Genomic DNA, 20,837 nt, shown 5'->3' with positions numbered 1-20,837 from the left:
TATCAACAAGAGAAGGTTGAGTCAAGAGAATAAACTAAAGGCTTAGTTAATCCACAAACCTATAGTAATCTTGGGAGATGCCCTTTACTCCTCATAAAACTGTAATTAATACTAAAAAACAGGACATTTTCTATGTCTCTTTTTTACCTGCTCAGTTTTTGGTAGAAAATTTAGGGAAGATTAATGTAGATTAGGGAAATTTTTAAGAAAGTGGGTACACTGGACCAATTACTTAATGATCGGGATGCAGTGAACTATCCCATATCATGATGCTTTCCTTCTTTTGATTACTTTGCAGTGAACACTTAAGGTTTTACAGACATACGGCTTAAAAACTTTCCTAAACTACATGAAAATCCAAGATATGTGGTGCCCAAATACATACAGACTATGGCCCTTCATATCCAAAAACTTATGATCACCCTGCTTTTATTTTTTATAGAGCCTTTCAAAAAAAAAAAAAACCATGAAAGCACACATTTCCGTCTGGAGCAAATGAATTATAAGGGTTGAAAATTATATTCATGAATCTGAATATAATGATCTGAAAATGGCACTATCAAAAAAAATCCCATGAGGCTCATTTTGGTAATACAATTTACTTATAAGGGCTGAATCAACAACAACAAAAAGTTGTGGTCTCATTTTAATGAAATAAAAGCAGAGAAATAAAAAAAATGCATGCTCTCTTAAATTCTTGACTATATTGAACTTTAAACATTCCTATCATGTTTCAAAATAGATATAAATCCTATAGAGCATGCAATTATTGCTTTTCAGAGTTTAAAAGACTAAACTGGAAAACTCATTAGCAGAATCAAATATGATGTGGGACTGCCCATCTCGCCTGACCATGCTATGATGTGTCACACAATTCAGCAGAGAGCGGCTGGGCACATCCAGCACTTCCTTGCCATGGCAGGGGAAGGAACAGCTGAGTAGCATGCAGGCCAGTCAAAATTCACTTCGAAAGTGATTGTACATGTACAACTTGCTTGGGTAACCTGGGTAAAAGTGGTGGCACGAGCCTCTGGCTGGTTAAAAAACACCAGAGCTGCACTCTTGATGGCTCCAGCTTGATTTTACCCCTGTGAGAAGTAAGAACGGTAAGCAGTGAAGGTCACAGTATGATATTGCTAGGTTGTGCTTTGGAATTCAACTTCAGATACGATTCTTAAGAATATTTATTCCATATCCTCACCTAGGAAGACAATGAAACCTTTTAAAAAACTAAACTGTAAAAATTCATAGTTCTATAAATATTCCAAGAAATCATGATAACGTGAACTTTAAAAATATAAAAACAAAATTCTACTTTATATCTTGTCACAAGATTTGTATAATTCCAAGTTTTCCCAAGATGAAAAGATCACTATTTTGCAATTCATACCTTTAATTCTCTTACATTTTTTCATGCAAAGCTTTGTATTTGTTTTCATACCAGCCTGTTTATGTTAGCGATCCATAAAATACATATATTATAAAAATAATAACAGCAGTTCATACTTTATCTCTAACAACTTTTAGGGGTCATTTCTCCCCAATTGCACTATAGCTAGTTATATAGTATTATGAAAATGAATGTAAGGAGTAGAGTGACTAGAGTTTTCAAATACCATCTAAGTTAATGATTAACTTACTGCCTCTTCTTAAAGCAGAATGTATTGCAAGTTTTTTAAATTACTTATTATTATTAATTTTTTAGTGAGAAATATATCACTGTTGGTTTAGTTTGTATGATTTTTACTTTGTCAGCAAAAATAAAGGATATTCTTGTGCCTCAAAATATAGCTCAATGTTCTTTTTCTACTTACGGTCAAAAAACTAAGAAGCATGAACCAAAATGTTACTTTATGGCTATGTTATTTTTCATTTGTGTGTATACGTGTGTGTGCAATAGTTATTAAAAAAGAATAACCCAGCCAACATAAATATGCATCTGAAACATGACCTATGTTCAGTGCCAGCAGTTTTCAGAAATTTCAGGTTAAAACTGACCTTTCCTGGAATTTATCTAAGCCTACTGTATAATGTTAGAACGTGCTGATTTTTTGCTTTTTATTTTTAAAAACATTGTACTTTTTATCTCTGTGTGAGCATATATGAGAATTGCCCTATTAACTTTTTCAGGGTTTTTTTTTTTTTTGGTACTAATTTTAAAAATCATCCATATAAAATTTATTGTTGAATTCATTTCTGCCATGTGAAGTAATTTGAAATTTTATCCTAGCTTTATAAAAGTATTTAATTTTATATTTAGTTTGATAAATTTTCACACTAATATATCTGTACATTTTAAACAATTTCATTACACTCTATACTTGGATTCCATGAATCCAAAATTTAGCTTGGAAGAGGATAGAATGATTATAGAAAGAGTCACCCAAAAAGGAATTTTTGTTCAGATGATAAAATGTTTTCTAGACATTGTGTCTCCGTATACCAAATTTATGATTTTCTAGCCATTAAAAAGGCATGACAATGAGGTGGTATTTTTCTAAGCAGTCATTTGAAATATCTGTAGGCATTATAGAGTTTTTGAAATATTCTGGAAACCAACTTTTTGGTAGAAAGTAACTAAGATATTTAATTTCCATAAATCCAATGTGATAAAACCTATGATATTAATGTAACAAAATTTCTGTACCTCTTTGGTTTTTCTACCTCTTCTTGATCCCAGGCTAGTCTTGTTCCTAATCCTCCCTTATTTTCTCTTTGTAATTACTTCTTTGGTAAGCTCCTCTATTTTCAAGAAATCAGATAATTATCCAATCTGTTTTTAAACCCTGATTTCTCACCCAGCCTTGCACCCCCAACACTGTCACTTCTAATTCAATATATTCCAATTGAATTCTTCCCTTTTCCCACTTAAACCTAGTACCCTTCCTAAAAAGGCCATTTCAGAGAGTGGACTTACCGTTTTTCCAATTTCCTAGTCTTCACTAGTTTGTCAAATTGCCAGAAGGTCTCAGTGCCCATACATATTACCTTAGCCCAGAATTTCATCACCTCATTGCTGTCAAATGATTGCTACCACATTCCTCAAGATAAACCCCTTCATCCCTCACTCTAAACTGTTTTACTCATTGATATCAAATAAACTTTCCTAAAACATCACTTTCTTTTTGGCTTTCCCCTGCTTCAGAATAAATAGCTCTGTATTGACTATGCAGGCCATTCTAAATTTTTCTACTTACTTCAGAGACTTTACAATCTGAAAATACCTGACTCACCCAAACAAATTTTCCACTATCTTCTCAACCAGTACTTTGTTCATGCTGATTGTTCCACTGCTGCACCTTGATACCAAGCTCATTCTCAACTGTGGCTTTCCTTCGGTAGGGTTTTGCTTTGACTTTTTGATCATTCATTTGACCCAAACTTGGAGGCCTGTTTTAATTTTATCTCTTCCATTTAGCAACTTTCTGTGTTCTTGCTGTTCTTAATACCTATAATTTTTATATTCAGTCTGGCAGGATAAAACTTTTTCATAGGTCTTTAATGATTTTTGAGAATTAGTGTCAGCTTCCTCAAAGATGGTGAGATTGCCAAAGGGAGTTATATTATAGAGCTCTCCTTTAACTCTTTCTTACTCTTAGTATCCAGCAGAGTACTGAGTTCACAAAAACTGCTCAATAATTGCTCATTAATTAGTTGATGTTTTTTCTTAAATAAATCTATGTTAGTTGATGAAAAATAAAATTAGATTGAATTTTTATTTTATCAGAGTGAGCAATATGTAAACTAGATTTGAGCTCACTAAGTGGACTTTGAGTGGAATTCCAAGAATATTATATCTCATTTTGTGTATGTTTTTACCTTTAAAAAATATTTCAAATTTACTATTATATCTCAGTAGCACTGAAATGCCAGAAAGAAAGGATCAAGAGCTATGAGTTATGACATTGTCAACTACTTATTACTTATACAAATTCTATGGATACCATTCTTAAAAAGAGAAATTTTTAAAATATGCTCACAAAATCAGACATCATCGGTCTGATTCCTGTGGTGCTAATATCATACCCTCAAGCTAAACTTTCATAACTCTGTGCTAGACTTACTTCCCACTGGTATATTAGAAGTCCAAAAATAAGTAATAGTAGAAAATTTTAATCCTGTTCATAATGCAGAATTGCAGAATTAATATATTAAGCTGCTATTATGGGATTCTGTGAATTCTAATCATACAGTAAGAGCAATTCCATTTCTTCTTCGTTTTATTTTGAACAACTAGTAATATAAGTAAGAGCAGCTTTTCAACTTTTACCTCTTAACTGTAATCCTCAAGTGGAGCTTTTCTAAGTAGGTTTTAGCATTTTCAAGTTAATCTGGAACACTGTGGATTTGCTCATCCTTGACTGGGCAAAATGTAATCAGTGCTACTTGCACATTCCAAATATGTGTAACACTTTCATAAATGAATAACACTCTATCATAGTCAGTAAAACTTTCAGAGGTGAACAAAAACTACATAAAAGTTTCACATTAAAAAATCAGAGCAAAACCTAACATAGACAGTAAAGAGAAGACACTTTCACAACGATCAATAAAATATGGTTTGCTGATATGTCTAAAGAGCATAATGCAGTGTATAGAACAGAATGTATTAAATATGGTTTATTTTTTGGCAGCCCACATTTTTAGCCAGATTTTCAAACTATCAAGAAGATGAATATACAAATTATTCAGAATGATGATTTCCTTTGGAAAATTGGAATTTCTATGAATGGATTTCCCAATAAAAAATACCTCATAATTTTCCAACACTGCCATGTATATATGACTTTCAATATACTTTTTAATAATGCATATAAACACAATAAAAATACTAAATAACCATAATGGATGGTTATCATAGGAAATGCAACAAAAACTTTGAAAGCATTCTTACCTCTTTGCTTTCTTCTAGTTCTGACTCACTGCTAAACTCTTCAGTATTTAAGTTTTCAAAGTCAGATTCTCCAACAGCAATTGGCACTGTTACAGTGAGGCTGGGGTTGTTTATGAATGACATATAATCATTTTCATCGATTACATATTTTTCAACACTGCTTCCGGTACCTACACCACTGGTGGTTCCGTTCCCATCTTTAAGATAATTAAGTTCTTTGCTTATTTCTATTCCAGTATTATTGGATATGCAGCTGTCTATTTTGTTGCCTTCATGGATCTCTATAACTTTTGGCTTTCTAAAAAAGGTTTTTCTGAAACACTCCCGTATCTTATTTTTCACATAATCAATTCCCTTTTGCATCCTTCCTACTGCAATCTGGAGATTGTTCATTTCATTATCATCATCTGTAGCAGCAAGATTGTCTGAGCTAAATGAGCTCAACAATAAGGCCAGAAAGAGGTTCAGAACCTAAACGAAAAAAAGAAAATTTGCTATATTAATATGAAGTATACATAAAATAATAAACAGGGTACTCATAGATCTTTGCTAAAATTAATTCAACAAATGCTTCTTGAATGCTTACTGTATTTCAGACATGTGTCTTAATCACACACTATTTAAAGGACCTGACACCTTCTACCTGCTATAAGGGCAATATGATAAAACAAATGCCTGTTCTTTCATACCAAGAAGGACAACAGGAAACCAGAACTTCTAAGACTTAAATTGTCTACTCAGGGTTGCCAGTGAGAGACAAAAATCCCATTTTGATGGTTTTGGCCAATGAGAAAAAAAATTCTAGTCATTTTACTTCATGTTATCAGTTTGTCTAGAGAATTGTCTAGCTTCATGTGTATAAATAATGAATTTATTTATTTGATAGCCTGGCGATAATGTGTTAAAACAGTATACTTTTAACATAAATTCCTTTGTCCAGTGGCCACAAATTTATAACAGCCGAAATTTCTAAATGCAAATTATGTAAGGTTAACACATTTCCCATCAAAGCAAGAGCCCTAGTTTGTTTCCTTATTTCTGTATCAGATTTTGGTCAGAATCTAGAGCTTCCTAATTCACTATTCTGAAAAAATACCTGTCTACAGTTATCCCACAAACATTCTTTAAATCAGTCTTACTTGAAATGTACCTCAAAGGAAAGGTTAAGTTTGATGGCACGAAGACCACTACGTACACACATAATTGAGAAACGTAAGCATTAAAACACATAAATATACAAATTGTGCTTATACATTAGTGCTTTTAAGTCAGAACTAAAAGTAAGCTTCTTAAATCTGGTCAGTGTCCATACATGTGAATAACTTAAACTGCAATAATTTATTTTCTTTTAAAAAGCAAATTCAGAGAAGGATATATTTTGTCCCCTTCCAAGTCATTTGAATAATTACAATACATAGCTACAATATAGTACCCTAAAATTTATTGAAATTGATCTTCAAAATTTGGTAAAATGAAGCTTATGGTTCTGAGTAAGCCAACATGAACTACGAATGTGTAAAGAGCAGTTTCAATATAGAATAGACAGTTATATATTTTTAGATTTACTGGAGATCATTTTCTTCTCCAAGTAATAATAGGATAAAAAATAATTCAGGCCATAACGGTAATACGGGGATAAAATTACTCTTCATAAAAACATTTCCTCAAAAAACAAAGAAAAACTAATATTTTTGCTCCCAAACTTTCACAAATACACTTCAGTTAATCCTCACACCAACCATAAGATTTCAGCTTTGTTATTCAACGTTCATAGTTGGGAAACTTCAGACTCAGAGAAGTTAAGTAACTTGCCCAAGCTCAGAGTGCTAGTGCTGGGATTTAAGTCTGCATTATTGATGATAAAACCAGAGCTATTTATTGCATCAGGCAACCTTCCTACCTACTGTCTGATCTTGTTCTTAATTATGAGCATTTGTAATATATACGTACCACAAGGTTTCCAATGACCATGACCAACATGAAAACAATAAGGCACATGGTTTGGCCTGCGACCTCCATACAGTCCCACATGGTCTCTATCCACTCTCCACACAGCACGCGGAACACAATCAGGAAGGAGTGGAAGAAGTCATTCATGTGCCAGCGTGGGAGTTGGCAGTCACTGGAGATCTTGCAGACACATTCTTTGTAGCTCTTACCAAAGAGCTGCATGCCGACCACAGCAAAAATGAAGACAATGATGGCCAACACCAAGGTGAGGTTACCTAAAGCCCCCACAGAATTGCCAATGATCTTTATCAGCATATTCAGTGTGGGCCAGGATTTTGCCAACTTGAAAACTCGAAGCTGTAATTAAGTGAAAAGATACTTTCAGTAGTAATCACAGTATAATTTTGGAAGTTAGTTAGACATTGTTTTATTATTATACCATAATGTAGACCTACCTCTGAGGGATATAAAATCTCAAACCATACTAAAATTCAAATAAAAAAATAGTTAATAATACACAAATTATAAATCAAATCATTAAATGCAAAAATAAAAATAAAATAGGTCAGGATAAATAAAACATTCCTGATTCATCAATAGATATATCCCTGAAAACAAATTAATATTTTGATTAGAGACATTTAAATTGAATTGATTTTAGCAAACTAATGTCACCCTCAGACTATATTTTAGAGTAAAAAATATTAAAAGTATGACTTACATATTTTAATATATATAAAATAAAACTAAAATAACAATTTGATAAAAATAATGTACATAAAGGCTTCATTTCAATTTGAAAAAATATACATTTTACTTAATTTCCAATAAAATTTTATATATTTTTAAATAAATTTTTTTGCCAAATTTAAAAAAGTTTGTTAGACCGTTGTTTAAAATACTAATGGTATCAAATATTTCCCTACATGTTCCTTTAAAGTAGTTCCCACTAATGTAAGTAAGGTTGAAAAAAGCTAAGGTTAATTGAGGCCTAAAATTGTTATTTGCATTTCTTTATAGAGTTGAAGCAAAAAAAATTTTTGAGTGAATTTAAAACCTAATCTGAGGCACATGTGTGTTTTTAAATATGCCCTAGATAGCTAATCATTATGAAGTGTTTCAACCATCTTTATCATTCTTAGAAAATAGTCACACTTAGCTTTAAAAAGAATGTTTATATATCTTCTTAAGAGTATCATGTGTATTGGTGTAGATTTAAAATATTAATAGTAAATGTAAGATACACATTGATTCATTTTCGAAATAAATTTTATGCCACTGATAGAATATAAACATAATCTAAGTAGATACCAGTCTGAATGATCTCAGTACAGACAATCCCTCCACATTTGCCAGGCCAAGCTCCATCAAACTAAGGCTGACAATAATTCCATCAAATATATTCCAGCCTTCTTGGAAATAATAATATGGATCCATGGCAATGATCTTGAGAACCATTTCTGCTGTGAAGATCCCAGTGAAGACCTAAAGTAAAATAGAGATCACAAACACTGAAAAACTTTTGACACTGCAAGAATCTGTAAAGAATATTAAATAGTCCTGAGTAAAAACATTTAACATGTAAAATGGAGAAATGTGACAAACTGATATAAGTTTAACATTTTTTTCCAGGAGAGTATTTTAAGTGGATTTGTTTTATTTAACAAATCTGTTTGATATTCCAAGAAAATCTGATTTTAAAACATTTCCTCATTCACATAAATAAATAAAATAAAAAAAAATAAATCTCATAGTGAGTAGTAACCACTGAATTACTGCCCTTTTTGGTACACCAGCCTTCTCCCATAATCACAGTGAATTTTGGTTTTAAGTATTATTGCATTAGGAATGAATCTACATGTTAATTGAAGTTACTCTAAATTTATTTTAAATTTGTTAAAAACCATATTTTATTCTTGATCTTTGTGGGTTTTTAAAGGGACACCATCTTATTTCTGTAATTTTATAAATATTCCTGAAATAAGAGTGAGTTTGCCACAAATGTTTTATGATAATATTCTCTGGATGCATGCCTCAGAATTAAGGTTAATGGATTGATAGAGCAAGGAGCTGCAGATTTAATTGAAAGCAGCAGGAGAACATTCTCAGTATGCATACACCCATAATTAAAATTAATAAATTATTTGAATGGTTGGATGAATGTGTTTGACAATAGAAATAAAATGAAACAAATTCAAAATTTGTTTTTTAACTCAGAACCACAGGCTAAGAGACCCAGGGGCATGAAGAGTTATGAAATTACTCTTGCAAAAAATCTTTTAAAGCAAATATCCTAATTAACAATAAGTAAAAGCTGCATTTTATAACTATAAAGTCAAGCTTACCATTTACAAGGTAAATCAGCCTTTACCTTGAAGGAACTCTGTCAAAATAACGGTATCAAAGTTATTTAAATTTCCTAAAATATCATGTTAATTAAAAGAAATCATTATCTACTCTTAAAAATGTATAAATGCAGCTAACATAGGGGCGTCTGGGTGGTTCAGTCAGTTAAGCACCCGACAGCTCACGTCATGATCTCAGGGTCCTGGGAGAGGCAGAACCCTCCCCTTCCGGCTCCTAGCTCAGCAGGGAGTCGGCTTGAGGATTTCTCTCCCTCTACCCCTTCCCCCACGCGCGCGCTCTCTCTCTCTCTCTCTCAAATACATAAACTTAAAAAAGAAATAAATGCAGTAACATATTATTTTCATAAATACAGAAAGACCTTAGGGAAATACCCATCCCAGAAAAAAAAAAGTTTAACTTCAGTTCATCATTCATTCACTCAAGTAGAAATAAAATGTTTTTCAAGTAATCCTAGTGCATGAAAATCTGGATATATGGTGGAATACACACTGAAAATTATTTCTTTTTTATTTTATAGAATGACTCACCATAGGATTTTTTTCCCTGGTGAATTTAAAATAAATTCTGATTTAAAGAAATTTTATTTCTTATTCTAAGTCTCAGAAGCAGCTGTTTGAATTAGCAACCTGAATTAAACCAAGGTAGAAACTATCCAGGTAAATCTCTAAATATTCCTTTCTACAGAAATATCATAGGGTGATCTTTTCAGCTCTTCTGAAATGACCAGATCTCCTGCATTATAAAAACCTATGCCTTAAATGTACATTCTTTCATCTAAAATGTAATCCCAACATGAAACTCCTTTTTAAAAATAATATTTTAATTATAATTTGCATTTAAAATTATATTTATTTATATCTTTAAATATTTTCAATTTAGATCCTAAAAATCATTGGTATTGTTTTTTGGTACATTTTAGTCTAGTTTAAACTGCAATGTCAGTGATTACAAGTTTTTAAAAATTCCTTCTCATTCTAGCAAAAGTCAGTCCAGCATACTGATTTAATGCCTTTGTTTACATGATTTTTAAATTCCATCAAAAATTCTAAGAACAAAAAGAATTGGCAACTTCTGGATTTGTATCAGATTATGTAAATCCCATGTGTGGTTTATAAAAAGTGCTAATGTGTGGTTTATAAACATACATTCAGCTGCCTTTGAGTTTTCTATAACACAAAGAATTTTTAAGATTCAAGACAATAAAAAACATATCAAATGTTTATTGTTTGGACTTAGCCTAATTCTATCTTGTTTTCTTGAAGAAGCTTTTTGTCTTTTGAAACTTTGGGTTATATGCTTCTGTAGCCACTCATTCATTTAGGAAAAAACTGCTGAACACCTAAATGGAAGACATTTTGCTGGTCTTTGAAAATATAGTAGTAATTAAGATACACAAACCTGAGACTGCATAAACCTAGTTCATTTAGGCTGATAAATTTCTTATGGACAATGAATTTATAGGCTTCCTAAGCCAGCTTCTTTAGTGAGGAGATAAGTTCAGTGAAAAGTTCCTAACCGATTGTACATGATGACACGTGATAAATAGCAAAAGTGTAAGTGCTAAGGATGGAGATGAGAATCAGCCTGGGAGTCTGGACCAAGAATAAAGAAATTTGGAGCATTTTGAGTTGTTTTGGGGGGCACAACACTTAGGATGATCAATTGTTGAGGAATAAGGTCTTATTTCAGGAATGGGAAGGTTTTCCTAATGAGTATTTACTTAGGAAAGTTCTGTTGATGGACATTAAAAGGAGAAATGTTCATTCTAAAGGCTGAATATTGGTCAGTTTGCTCTACAGAACCTCTACTTGCCCAGATGGATGATGTTCTATTTTTTTTTTTTTTGTAGTGAATTTGATGTAACTGTAGTCTACTTTTGCTGTATTATTATTAGCTTCTTGTTTTAATGGTTTTAGTTTTATTATTCCCATGCCTTTTGGATACACATCTTTAAATATTTTTTGTTGTTGTTGTTGTTGATTGGGTGGGGAAGGTGAAATTGAAATATACTTAAAGAAAAATCATGGGAAATAATTTAACACTTATGGTGTTCTTTTCTCTCATCTGTCAAATGAGGATATTCATTGAGATGACTCCTAAGGTCTGCATCTAAAATTCTTGGATTTCTGTCGACATTGTATTGCCTACCAAATTTTTTTAGCAGTTGGTGTACACACAATTATTACACAAGATCCTCATTATAAATTGTTAGTTTGGAGACAAGATAGCTTTATATGATAGTAGGAAAGGAGTTAGATGGATGGATAGCACTCTTTCATTGATGCAAGATGCCTCCAGGTGAATTTTAGGATTCGGCTCCTAAGTGTTTTATCCGTCAATAAACAAGAGTTATTTTTTTTCCTTCAAAGAGTTATCATGTCCCTTTCCTGAGATTTTAAATTCATACCCTATACCACACCATTTAATTGAAATAATTTCCCTAATTGTGTTTCTTTAGGCTTTTATTTGCAAATGACCTATAAGATCCTTAGTACAGGTACCATATTCTGAATTCCCTTCAGGGTCCAGCAGAATAAGGGGATATCATGGACTCTTAATCACTGGTTACAATGAGAGTTATAGTAAGAAAAGTAATCAGTGTAGGAGCTACAAACCTCTATCTGTATTCCCTGAAGAAAGAGTTACCAGTTAGTTGGGAATGTTTGTGTGATAGAGAGGTTGTCTAACCTACTATGATTGATGGAAGATTTCTTGCTTATAAAATCTCTAAGGTGGGTGCATGGGTTTTATAATGGTTAAAACAAAAACAAAAAAGAGCATCTCAGAGAAACTCAACAGATACTTGAGGTCTTCTGATACTCAAATTTGATCAGTCAATCCAATTAGTAGAGAAATGATGTAATTTTTGTGTGCTCCAGAAACAGGATACAAATGGGGCACATTGATCTAAGTAAACCTGAAATTTCCAGAAGTCTTTTACAGGATGTTCCTTTGTTAACAATTCAACCCAAACCTAGATGTCCTATTTATAAGGTATTATGTAATCATTTGAATAGTAATAACTACTCCATAGAAACGAAATTTATTTAAATGAGCAAACTATAAACTCCACAAAATATGCAATGCAACCATCCATGGTGTATAGTATAGTCCAAAGTCAGCTAAGTACCCATGATAAGAAATATATTCTCTCCCTCTTCCTCTTCCTCTCTTTTTCTTTTTCTCTTTCTCTCTCTCTCTGTCTATCTGTCTGTCTATATATTGATTTTTTTACATATTATTTACATATAAACATATATAATTTTCTATACATAAATATTATAAAGCTTATTATGGGTATAAAATAAGATATATGGGAAACTATGAAATACCTTATACGTATGATATTATTATTAACAGGAGCTCTCAGCTAATAGAAATAGTTTACACATTTTCCTACTCTTATGGTTAGAAATAGTTAACTCAGGTCTGTTTCCTATCATGTGCACTCTCTATCTTGATGAGCCTTGTATTCCCATTGCTAACCTCAGCTTACCAATGGTTTTACCACAATCTGTCAGTCATCAGTCTTCCACCCTACTTCTGTACCTCATTATCTCCATTGCTACACATTAAGTTACAGAATTTTGGAACTGGAAGGGACATGAAAAATCATCTAGTTTAATACATTCTACTCATTAGAAAACAGACCTAAATATTTAAATGGCTTTTTCGAGAGCACCCAGTTATTTAGCATGGACTTTTGGACTTGAACCCAGATTTGGTGCTTTAGTCTAGTGCTTTTCCATTTGATCATCCTATAATCCAACCTCTCTTATCCTGTGCTTCCAAACTCTAGTGCTTCAACATTGGAATTCTATAAAACCTGAATTTCCTGCTTCACTCTGGCAAATTTCCAAAATTTCTTCCCAACTCTTCAACTTCCCCGACTGTTCAGTATCTTGGGAAAAATACAGGAGCTAGAGCAGAACTATTTTCCATCAGTATTTCAGAGAAAGGTTAATAACATAGATTAGAGGAAGGAAATTGTTTATTGAGCACATGCTAGATGCCAGGCTCAGTATTGTTTTCATATTTCCTCATTCGGCCTTCACAACAACTCCGGGAGATGGTTATCATTATATTCGTGTCTAAATAGAAAACAAGGACTCAGATTTTTTATCAGACTTGTCCAGATGCTACATTATTAGTAAGCAGTGGCAACGAGGCCAAACCCAGTTCCACCCAACTCCAAAGCCCATATTCTTTCATGAAAACATGCTACTTTAAACAGCCCATTTGGGTAGGAAACAACCAGTTGGTTATTTAATGAACTACAACCATGTAATCACTATAGGAAATACAAAGGAAAAATGGGACATAACCTTGAAGAATATGAAGAATTGAGATGAAGTGATTTGAGTCAGAACACTCTAGATGTGAATGTAGAAAATAGTGAAATATTTTCCCATATGTAATTGTATAAACGTGGTGTTTGTGTGGTACGGTGACATGGCTGTTCTGATGGGCCAATAGTGGCTGATTATGGACAATAAGATCATATAGGAAGGATAGGATCAGATGGGGAGTCTTGAAAATCAGATAAGACTGTTGAACCATAAATACAGATGATAGATACTTTACCAAAGTGCAAACATACTGAGTGCAGAGTGTTAAAAATATTATTTTAATCATAGTTGTAAGATTAAAAAAGAGGTACCTTGAAAGATGAAATAATGGATCTTCTTATCAGCTTATATATAAAAAATAAAGGAAAAGTAAGTAAAAATGGCTATTAGATTTCTATTTTTGAAGTTGGAAGGCTCTTTGAAGCTGGGAGGCTACTACTAGAAGTAACATAAGACTGAACTGAGATAGTTAGGAATTTCAATAAGCTGTGAGAAAGATGATCTTTCAGCTGTCACATATTATGTTTAAAGTTATCCTTAACGTTCTGTAACAGTTGGAAATATAGGACCAGGGCACAGCTTATACCACAAGAGTAGATAATTCCTATAGTTGTTGAGTACATAGAAACATTGAGTGGAAAACATAGCCTTTGTAGACATAAGAAGTCCAGAAAAGAAGGAGTGATTGGAAAGATCAAGGAACAATCATTAAAAAAAAAAATCCATTTATAGGTGCCAAAGATGAAGAAAATCTCAAGAATCTGGTAGGTGTTCTACTAAGTCAAATAATGGAGTAAAGTTGAGGTTACTTATGGGGTAGACATTTATGTAATTGTCTGCCAAGTATTCCCTTTTCAACTTCTGTTAGGAATTGCTCCTCCACCTGTTTGATTCCTCAGGTCTGTCATGTTTTCACATGGCTCCACCTTCTGCCTCTGATTAAACCAGAGGTGAGCATCTGACTTAAGCTATGCCAAACAAGAGTCCTATCGTGAGTCTTTGAACTAGAACTGAAAAAGAGATACAGTTTTTTTCCAGTGTAGAGGTTACAAGATGTAAAACCAGTGAGCTATGGCTGAGCATGTTTCCTGACCCAGAGACAAAGGATGAAGTGATTTGGCCTACATCCAAGCTCTTGGTTAAAGCATTTCCTGAAGCCCAACTGCAAAATTACCCTTTATATGGTTTGGTAGTTCATCTTTTTCTTTCCATTCTAGGAGTCAATTTTTTTTTATTTTCCCCTTAAGCTAGTTTGAGTTTGTTTCCGTCTTGTGCCAAAAAGGAAGCTCTCTTGATTAATCCTTTTTTTACTTGTTTATACATTTCAATTTTCTCATATAAAGGAGGAAATGTACATGTCAGCATACACATACACAGATGTCTGCTCAAATAATTTGAACCAAAAGTATGGCTAAATTTTACAAATGCCATTTCACCAACTATTTCTTCTCTTGTGTGAATACTACTGAAGCATTTTATTAGGTAATTCAATTTGAAACAACTATGTTCTCTTTTATACAGAAATAAATCTTTATATATTTCCTTTAATCGACATGATTTCTTCAGAGGCTGTGTATATTAAAACTGTATTTTTGTGGAACCAGAATTAGATATTATGGTTTTTCTGGACCTATATTTCAGCAAGAACGACAGTAAAAATTTTAATGAGCCTACAACTGGTAAGACACAATGGTCAATTAGTAAGGACATTGGTCTGAGCAATCAGCATTCATACCAGTTGAATTTTAGATCTTATTGCCTACACAGCACAAATGGATTTTTTCTTTGGTCTATATCTCCCGCCCCTACCAAAGGAAATAAGTAAACTTGAAATGAACTTACCAAGTTTCCTACAGTCAGTACACTACTGAATTGACCAGTCATTGGGTAGTGCTCCATGGCCATAAAGAGGGTATTTAAGACAATGCAAATAGTGATGGCAAGATCAACAAATGGATCCATAACAATTAAATTCACAAGATGCTTTACTTTTAACCATGCATCACAGCAGTCCCAGATCAAAAACACATTGGCAAATCTGTACCAGCATGGTGGACATTTCTGTCTAGATTCTTCAAGTTCTAGGGGAATAATAAAAAGGGAGAGTAGTAAATAACAATAAAAATGAATTATTGTTGCTATAGATTATACATTATTTTATACAATCAATGCTTCTACCTGGGGATGGAAGTTCATATTACTTAGCTTAACAAACTTGAGAAGACAATCCCATTAAATATTTTCACAAAATATTCATTAAAAATTTCATATAAACATCTTTCTCCTTTAATTAAATGTAGAAAATAAACACCTTCATTTAATATTTTGCTTCGAATTAACTAACTTTATTACCTAATAACTAGGTAATTATTGATTATATTGCAATATTCTTTTTATCAAAACAATTTTTATTTTATCTTATTTATTTTTTTAGATTTTATTTATTTGTTTGAGAGAGACAGAGCATGAGCGGAGAGAGGGAGAAGCAGACTCCCTGCTGAGCAGGGAGCTGGATGCTGGGCTAGATCCCAGGATCCTGAGATCATGACCTGAGCTGAAAGCAGATGCTTAACCAAATGAGCCAAAACAATTTTTAAATAAGCTTTACAGAAATATTAAATGTATCAGACACTTATTATTTCTTTTGAAAGTATCTATTTAAGAACACTGTCTAAAGCTATGATCCTTATTAATGTGTGCGACCAATTCTGTCTTCTGATGTCTCCACATTAGCATTAATCTTGCACACAATGAGAATGTAGTATGTCCTTTTTGGTATAGATTCAAACCCATATCTACTTATGTTATTCATGTTTACTCATATCTTTCAGAATTTTAACATAAAATATTTTTCAAAGTTGCTAGTAATTTTAATGGGTGAAACCTGTTGTAGTTATTATGTGACTGTTCAGATATCATACACGCCAACAGGACAAGATACAAAATATATCTGATATTTTCTAAAGAACACATGTTACTCGTGTTAAATCTACTTATGTAAGACTTACAAAATTACAGAACTAATGTAATATCCCTCCAAACTTCATGAAGTGGAGAATTATTTAATGAATGAATAGGGGAGTATTAGTTGCTGTCCGTTCCCATGGGTCAAAATCAGCAAGCATTTGTGTAAGCTCTCCTTTGGAGTAATGTAAGGGTTTCTGTGTGTGTGGAAGATGGAGAAGAGATCTTTTCTTAGGGTCAGTGTTGAACACAGGTTTTCATTTGTTCAGTTCATTCACATGCCTCCCCCAGCCACATCACTGCCTCCCTGCCTGGAGAACAGACTAAAGCTTGAAAGAGATGTTTCCTTGTGCTTTTACATACCAAGACTTAAGAAGGGAAGTGTATATTCTAATTGTTTAGGGATAATGTAAGATAATGATAAAAATTCACTGACATAACATGGAGGGGGGAAATATCACTCTGCAGACAAGATAAGGAGTTAAAAAGAAAAGGAACAGTATTAGTTTTTGTAACCAGTGTGATAGTACTGTATTTTATATATCATCTACTTAGACAGTTCTGATCTTGGGTAATTGACTTTGGTAATTTTATGAGAAGAAATAGTCCCACAAAGCATATCATCTTGTAAAGCTGACTATCTCATGTCCTGCTTCTTACCCTCCATTGTGTTGGTCAGGATGCTAGCTATGCTCACGGCTCTTTGCCTTCCAGAGGAATCCTCCAGCATCTCCATTGAAATCTGGTAAGAACTTAGCCTTCTCTTTCTGACTTCCGTTTCAGTGGTGGTGCCCTGCAAACCAAATACTGATGGTTCAAACCACCCTTTCAATGAATAATACAACACCACATAGCATTTCTTTGGACAGTCATGCTACATGCAGTTTTTCCAGGTAATAACTTTCAAGTAATAATAAAATACTGAGTTTATTATTAAATTACAAACACTTTTTAAAAAAATTATCACAGGTGATAGTGTTTAACAAGAATTCACCAGTTAGATGCAGCTGTATAGGGCAATTTTGTTGCAGGAATGTTTTAATTAACCTGTTGGAATTTTCAGAGAAATTTTCATAAGCATGCTAAAGTCATATATTGTTTCATTTCACTCAAATGGAGATTATTTTCAGCTTATCTCAATGATTAATAATCAGATCAGTCTTCTCCCCCCAAAATAATAGGATTATAATGTTGTGAAGCTGAATTGTTTTCTTTGAAGCTGTATTGACAATATTGACGTATATGGGCCAGTTTTTTTCCATGCACAAACACAGATGTACAATGAAATGTGTGTGCTTTCCTGAGATTTCTTTCATTATTTCTATATGCCATCCTATAAGAAATCAAAACATTTTAGAGTCATTTTAATACACATCAAAACATTTTAGCATCCCTGTAATACCGATACATGTATGGAAACTGCCTATTATCAATATATCAATATATATTATCAATATATTGGTCATGATAATACTTAATTTTAAGTATATTAAATTTCCAGAATTTGAATAAAAAATTATATAATTCTGTGAGAGCACACATTTATAATAACAATTTGGTTGTCACAGTGCCCATTATTTTATGTTGGTAGGTCTATTGAATTTGCAGATATGTTTTCTCTCGGACTCTAAAAACTCTAAGGCATTTGAAAGCTCATGGTCCCAAACAATTCAATTGGTTCTAAAGATTTATTATTTTTCATTCAATAAATCATATATTATTTCTGAGGCATTTCATTTTGGGGAAGCAGGATGGTGTAACAGGCTAAACTGCCCAGGCTTCGATTATTTCAAATTGGTGTATAATGTCAGTAGTAGCTAACTTATCTATTATCACCTCTGGCGGAAGTTGTCCAGTAGGTGAGGTTAGAGCTGACGGTCCACCCACCAAGGAAACCACACCATTGCAATCCACAGTGCTGTGCATCTTCCCATTTGCTGGAAGCCCTGGCACCATCCTGGATGACATACTGGCCTGACTAACGTTACTGTTGCGTCGCTCTCCGTGTCTGTGCGGCACAAACAATGAGTCTCTCCTGCTCTCGCTGTCTTCAAATGTACTGTGCTCATCATCAGCAAAGTCATTTTCAGAACCAACGTCCTTTGCTCGACCTCTGAAGCTGAAAATGCTTGTTTTGCTATTGCGTCGTGGGGAAAACAGGGAGCCACGGATACTTAACAGAGACTGAGGAGAGAGCAAGGAAGAAAGGAATTGGGGGGGCGGGGAAACACAGTTACTTAACAGAAGTCTTAATATTGCAGAATCTGTTTGCATTTGGATTAGAATACTCTTGCTCTTAAATACAGGTAATCAAGTTTATAGATAACACGTACGTTTTGATATTTTTATTAAAGACCACAGTGCAAATTTAAGTATAAAGAGTGTTTTTTTCTGATTAAGAATCCTAATTTGCAATTTGCTAAGTGCACAACCATTTCATTTGATCTTAACTCCAATACTGTGAGGTGGATTTTGTTATCATAATGTTATAGGTGTGGAATGTGATGCTAGAAAGGACAAATAATTCTTTTTGGAGCAAGTGGTGGTTAAACAAATAGTAGATGGCTTTTACTCTGAAATGCTATGATCTGAAGGGCATGCAACTTGGAAAATAAATTATGGCTCAAGAGAGATTGTTGGCTCAAATTTAAAATATCTGTACCAAATACGTTACTTCTAGATAATGACTTAAAAACAAAACTATTATCTCTCTGTTCTCTTCTTTTGAATTCTAAAAGGAAATTAGTGTACTCTTTTTCTGGATCTGTTTATCTCTGTCCACGTGGGAATAAAAGTCACGAAACTTACCTATGATGCTGTCTTCCAAATTTGCTAATAGTTTCCCAAATAGCTACTAGTGATTCACCTTAAGAGAATACATGTCAAAACAAACACAACAGAGAGACTTCCTAAAGTGCCATATAAATTGCTATTATTACTTAAAATTCAACACTAGATTAAAAAAGCAAGACATATGTACATGACTTTACCGAGGAGGGTGATGTAGAAGACAGCTTATTCTTTTGATCTCACTTTAATTTTATTAAAAGTAACTGGATGATTCAAAACTTTTTTATTACATGTGTTCACAAATAAATTGAGTAAATGGTTTCTGGTACTAGAAAATGAAGATTTAGCATGAAATCCATTCTTTCACCTTTTGAATGAATTTTAAACTAGCAGCACCAAATATGTCTATTCTAGCCTTGGTCATAGTTTTCAAAACCATCTCTATTCAGTCTGTGGAATCTTTGTTTACTCTCCTCATTGTTAACAATGACATTCCCCATTGCTCCCCCCTGCTTGGACTCTTGTGACCTCCCCCACCTGTCTTCATAGCCAGGGTTTTATATATATATATACGTGCATGTATATATGTATATATACCTATATATGTATATATATGTACACACACATATGCATACATATCCATATGGCCACAGTAAACATTCCTGTACCTTTCCATTCTTCTTCCAAACTTAAGTATAAAGCCAAATAAAATAATTTTAGTGGGAAAAAACATAGGAAAGGCAGACTCCATCAAATTTATTTTTGGATCCTCTGCCTAATTAGGTCATGCTCATTTTCTTAGGCCCCATTTTTAGCTTTATTTTTATGGCTTTTCCCAGATTGCAAAGCACCAGAATAATCGTGTTGCCCTCTGTCATAGTGATGTTCTGGAAAGATAGTATTCATTAAGAAATGTACTGTTGCTTTGGACATAGTTAGACTATCCAGCTTGTCCAACCCAAGACTGTGCTTTTTTGACACTTAGTTTGCACACAGTTGGCTACCCAATGTCAGACAGTAGCTAGACTGATTTTCTAGTTAATCAAAGTGATCAAGAAATCAGATATCGTGAAGACTTAAACTCAACCCCCAGTAATAAACAATGTTAATGTTTTAATTTCCTTAGACTCAATTTTAATTATCAATATAATACTGGTCATTATCAGACTTGTGTTTCAAAACTTTAGTGTGTATTTTTAGGTCCCAGGTTTTGTTTTGTTTTGTTTTGTTTTTTATTTGACTTGGGATTCAGTAAGTAGGGAATAGGACTCTGGAATCTGAATATTCAACACACATTCCAGGTGATTCTAATGCAGGTACTAGAAGAATACTCTTTCTCTTGCATTAATCCCTAGGATGGTTCAATGTAATCATCTTAGTATACCTATGTTCAGCGACTGTCTTTGGAAACTGAAAATCAGTCTGTACTATATTGGTTGAGAGTATATGGTATGTGTGCATGTATATAAGGTATCTGGTACATGCCTTTAATTTGAATGTTTTTATGTTGGGGTGTTTTCAAA

General features: G+C 33.2%; 1 protein-coding gene across 7 annotated transcripts in view; it reads right to left on the bottom strand.

Annotated features, from left to right (window-relative positions):
- The window catches only part of SCN3A (sodium voltage-gated channel alpha subunit 3), a 115,662-nt gene that overhangs the window by 25,208 nt on the left and 69,617 nt on the right, over nt 1–20,837 (bottom strand). For 3 of the 7 annotated variants that reach the window (XM_032409178.1, XM_032409185.1, XM_032409186.1), the window contains 6 exons: nt 18,361–18,708; nt 17,185–17,317; nt 15,403–15,641; nt 8,156–8,329; nt 6,845–7,201; nt 4,895–5,365 (listed from right to left, as the gene is read on the bottom strand). In XM_032409178.1, the coding sequence (XP_032265069.1) occupies nt 4,895–5,365; nt 6,845–7,201; nt 8,156–8,329; nt 15,403–15,641; nt 17,185–17,317; nt 18,361–18,708 (1,722 nt within the window). Of the gene's footprint in view, nt 1–4,894; nt 5,366–6,844; nt 7,202–8,155; nt 8,330–15,402; nt 15,642–17,184; nt 17,318–18,360; nt 18,709–20,837 lie in introns of those variants that run through there. The other 4 variants (XM_032409193.1, XM_032409199.1, XM_032409205.1 and 1 more) reach the window with 4 other exon arrangements.

Source organism: Phoca vitulina, unplaced genomic scaffold (genome assembly GCF_004348235.1).
Source record: "Phoca vitulina isolate PV1807 unplaced genomic scaffold, GSC_HSeal_1.0 scaffold1, whole genome shotgun sequence".
Lineage (NCBI taxonomy): Eukaryota > Metazoa > Chordata > Mammalia > Carnivora > Phocidae > Phoca > Phoca vitulina.
The sequence above is the reverse complement of the archived record's forward strand: the minus strand, read 5'-3'. Positions and strand labels throughout refer to the sequence as shown.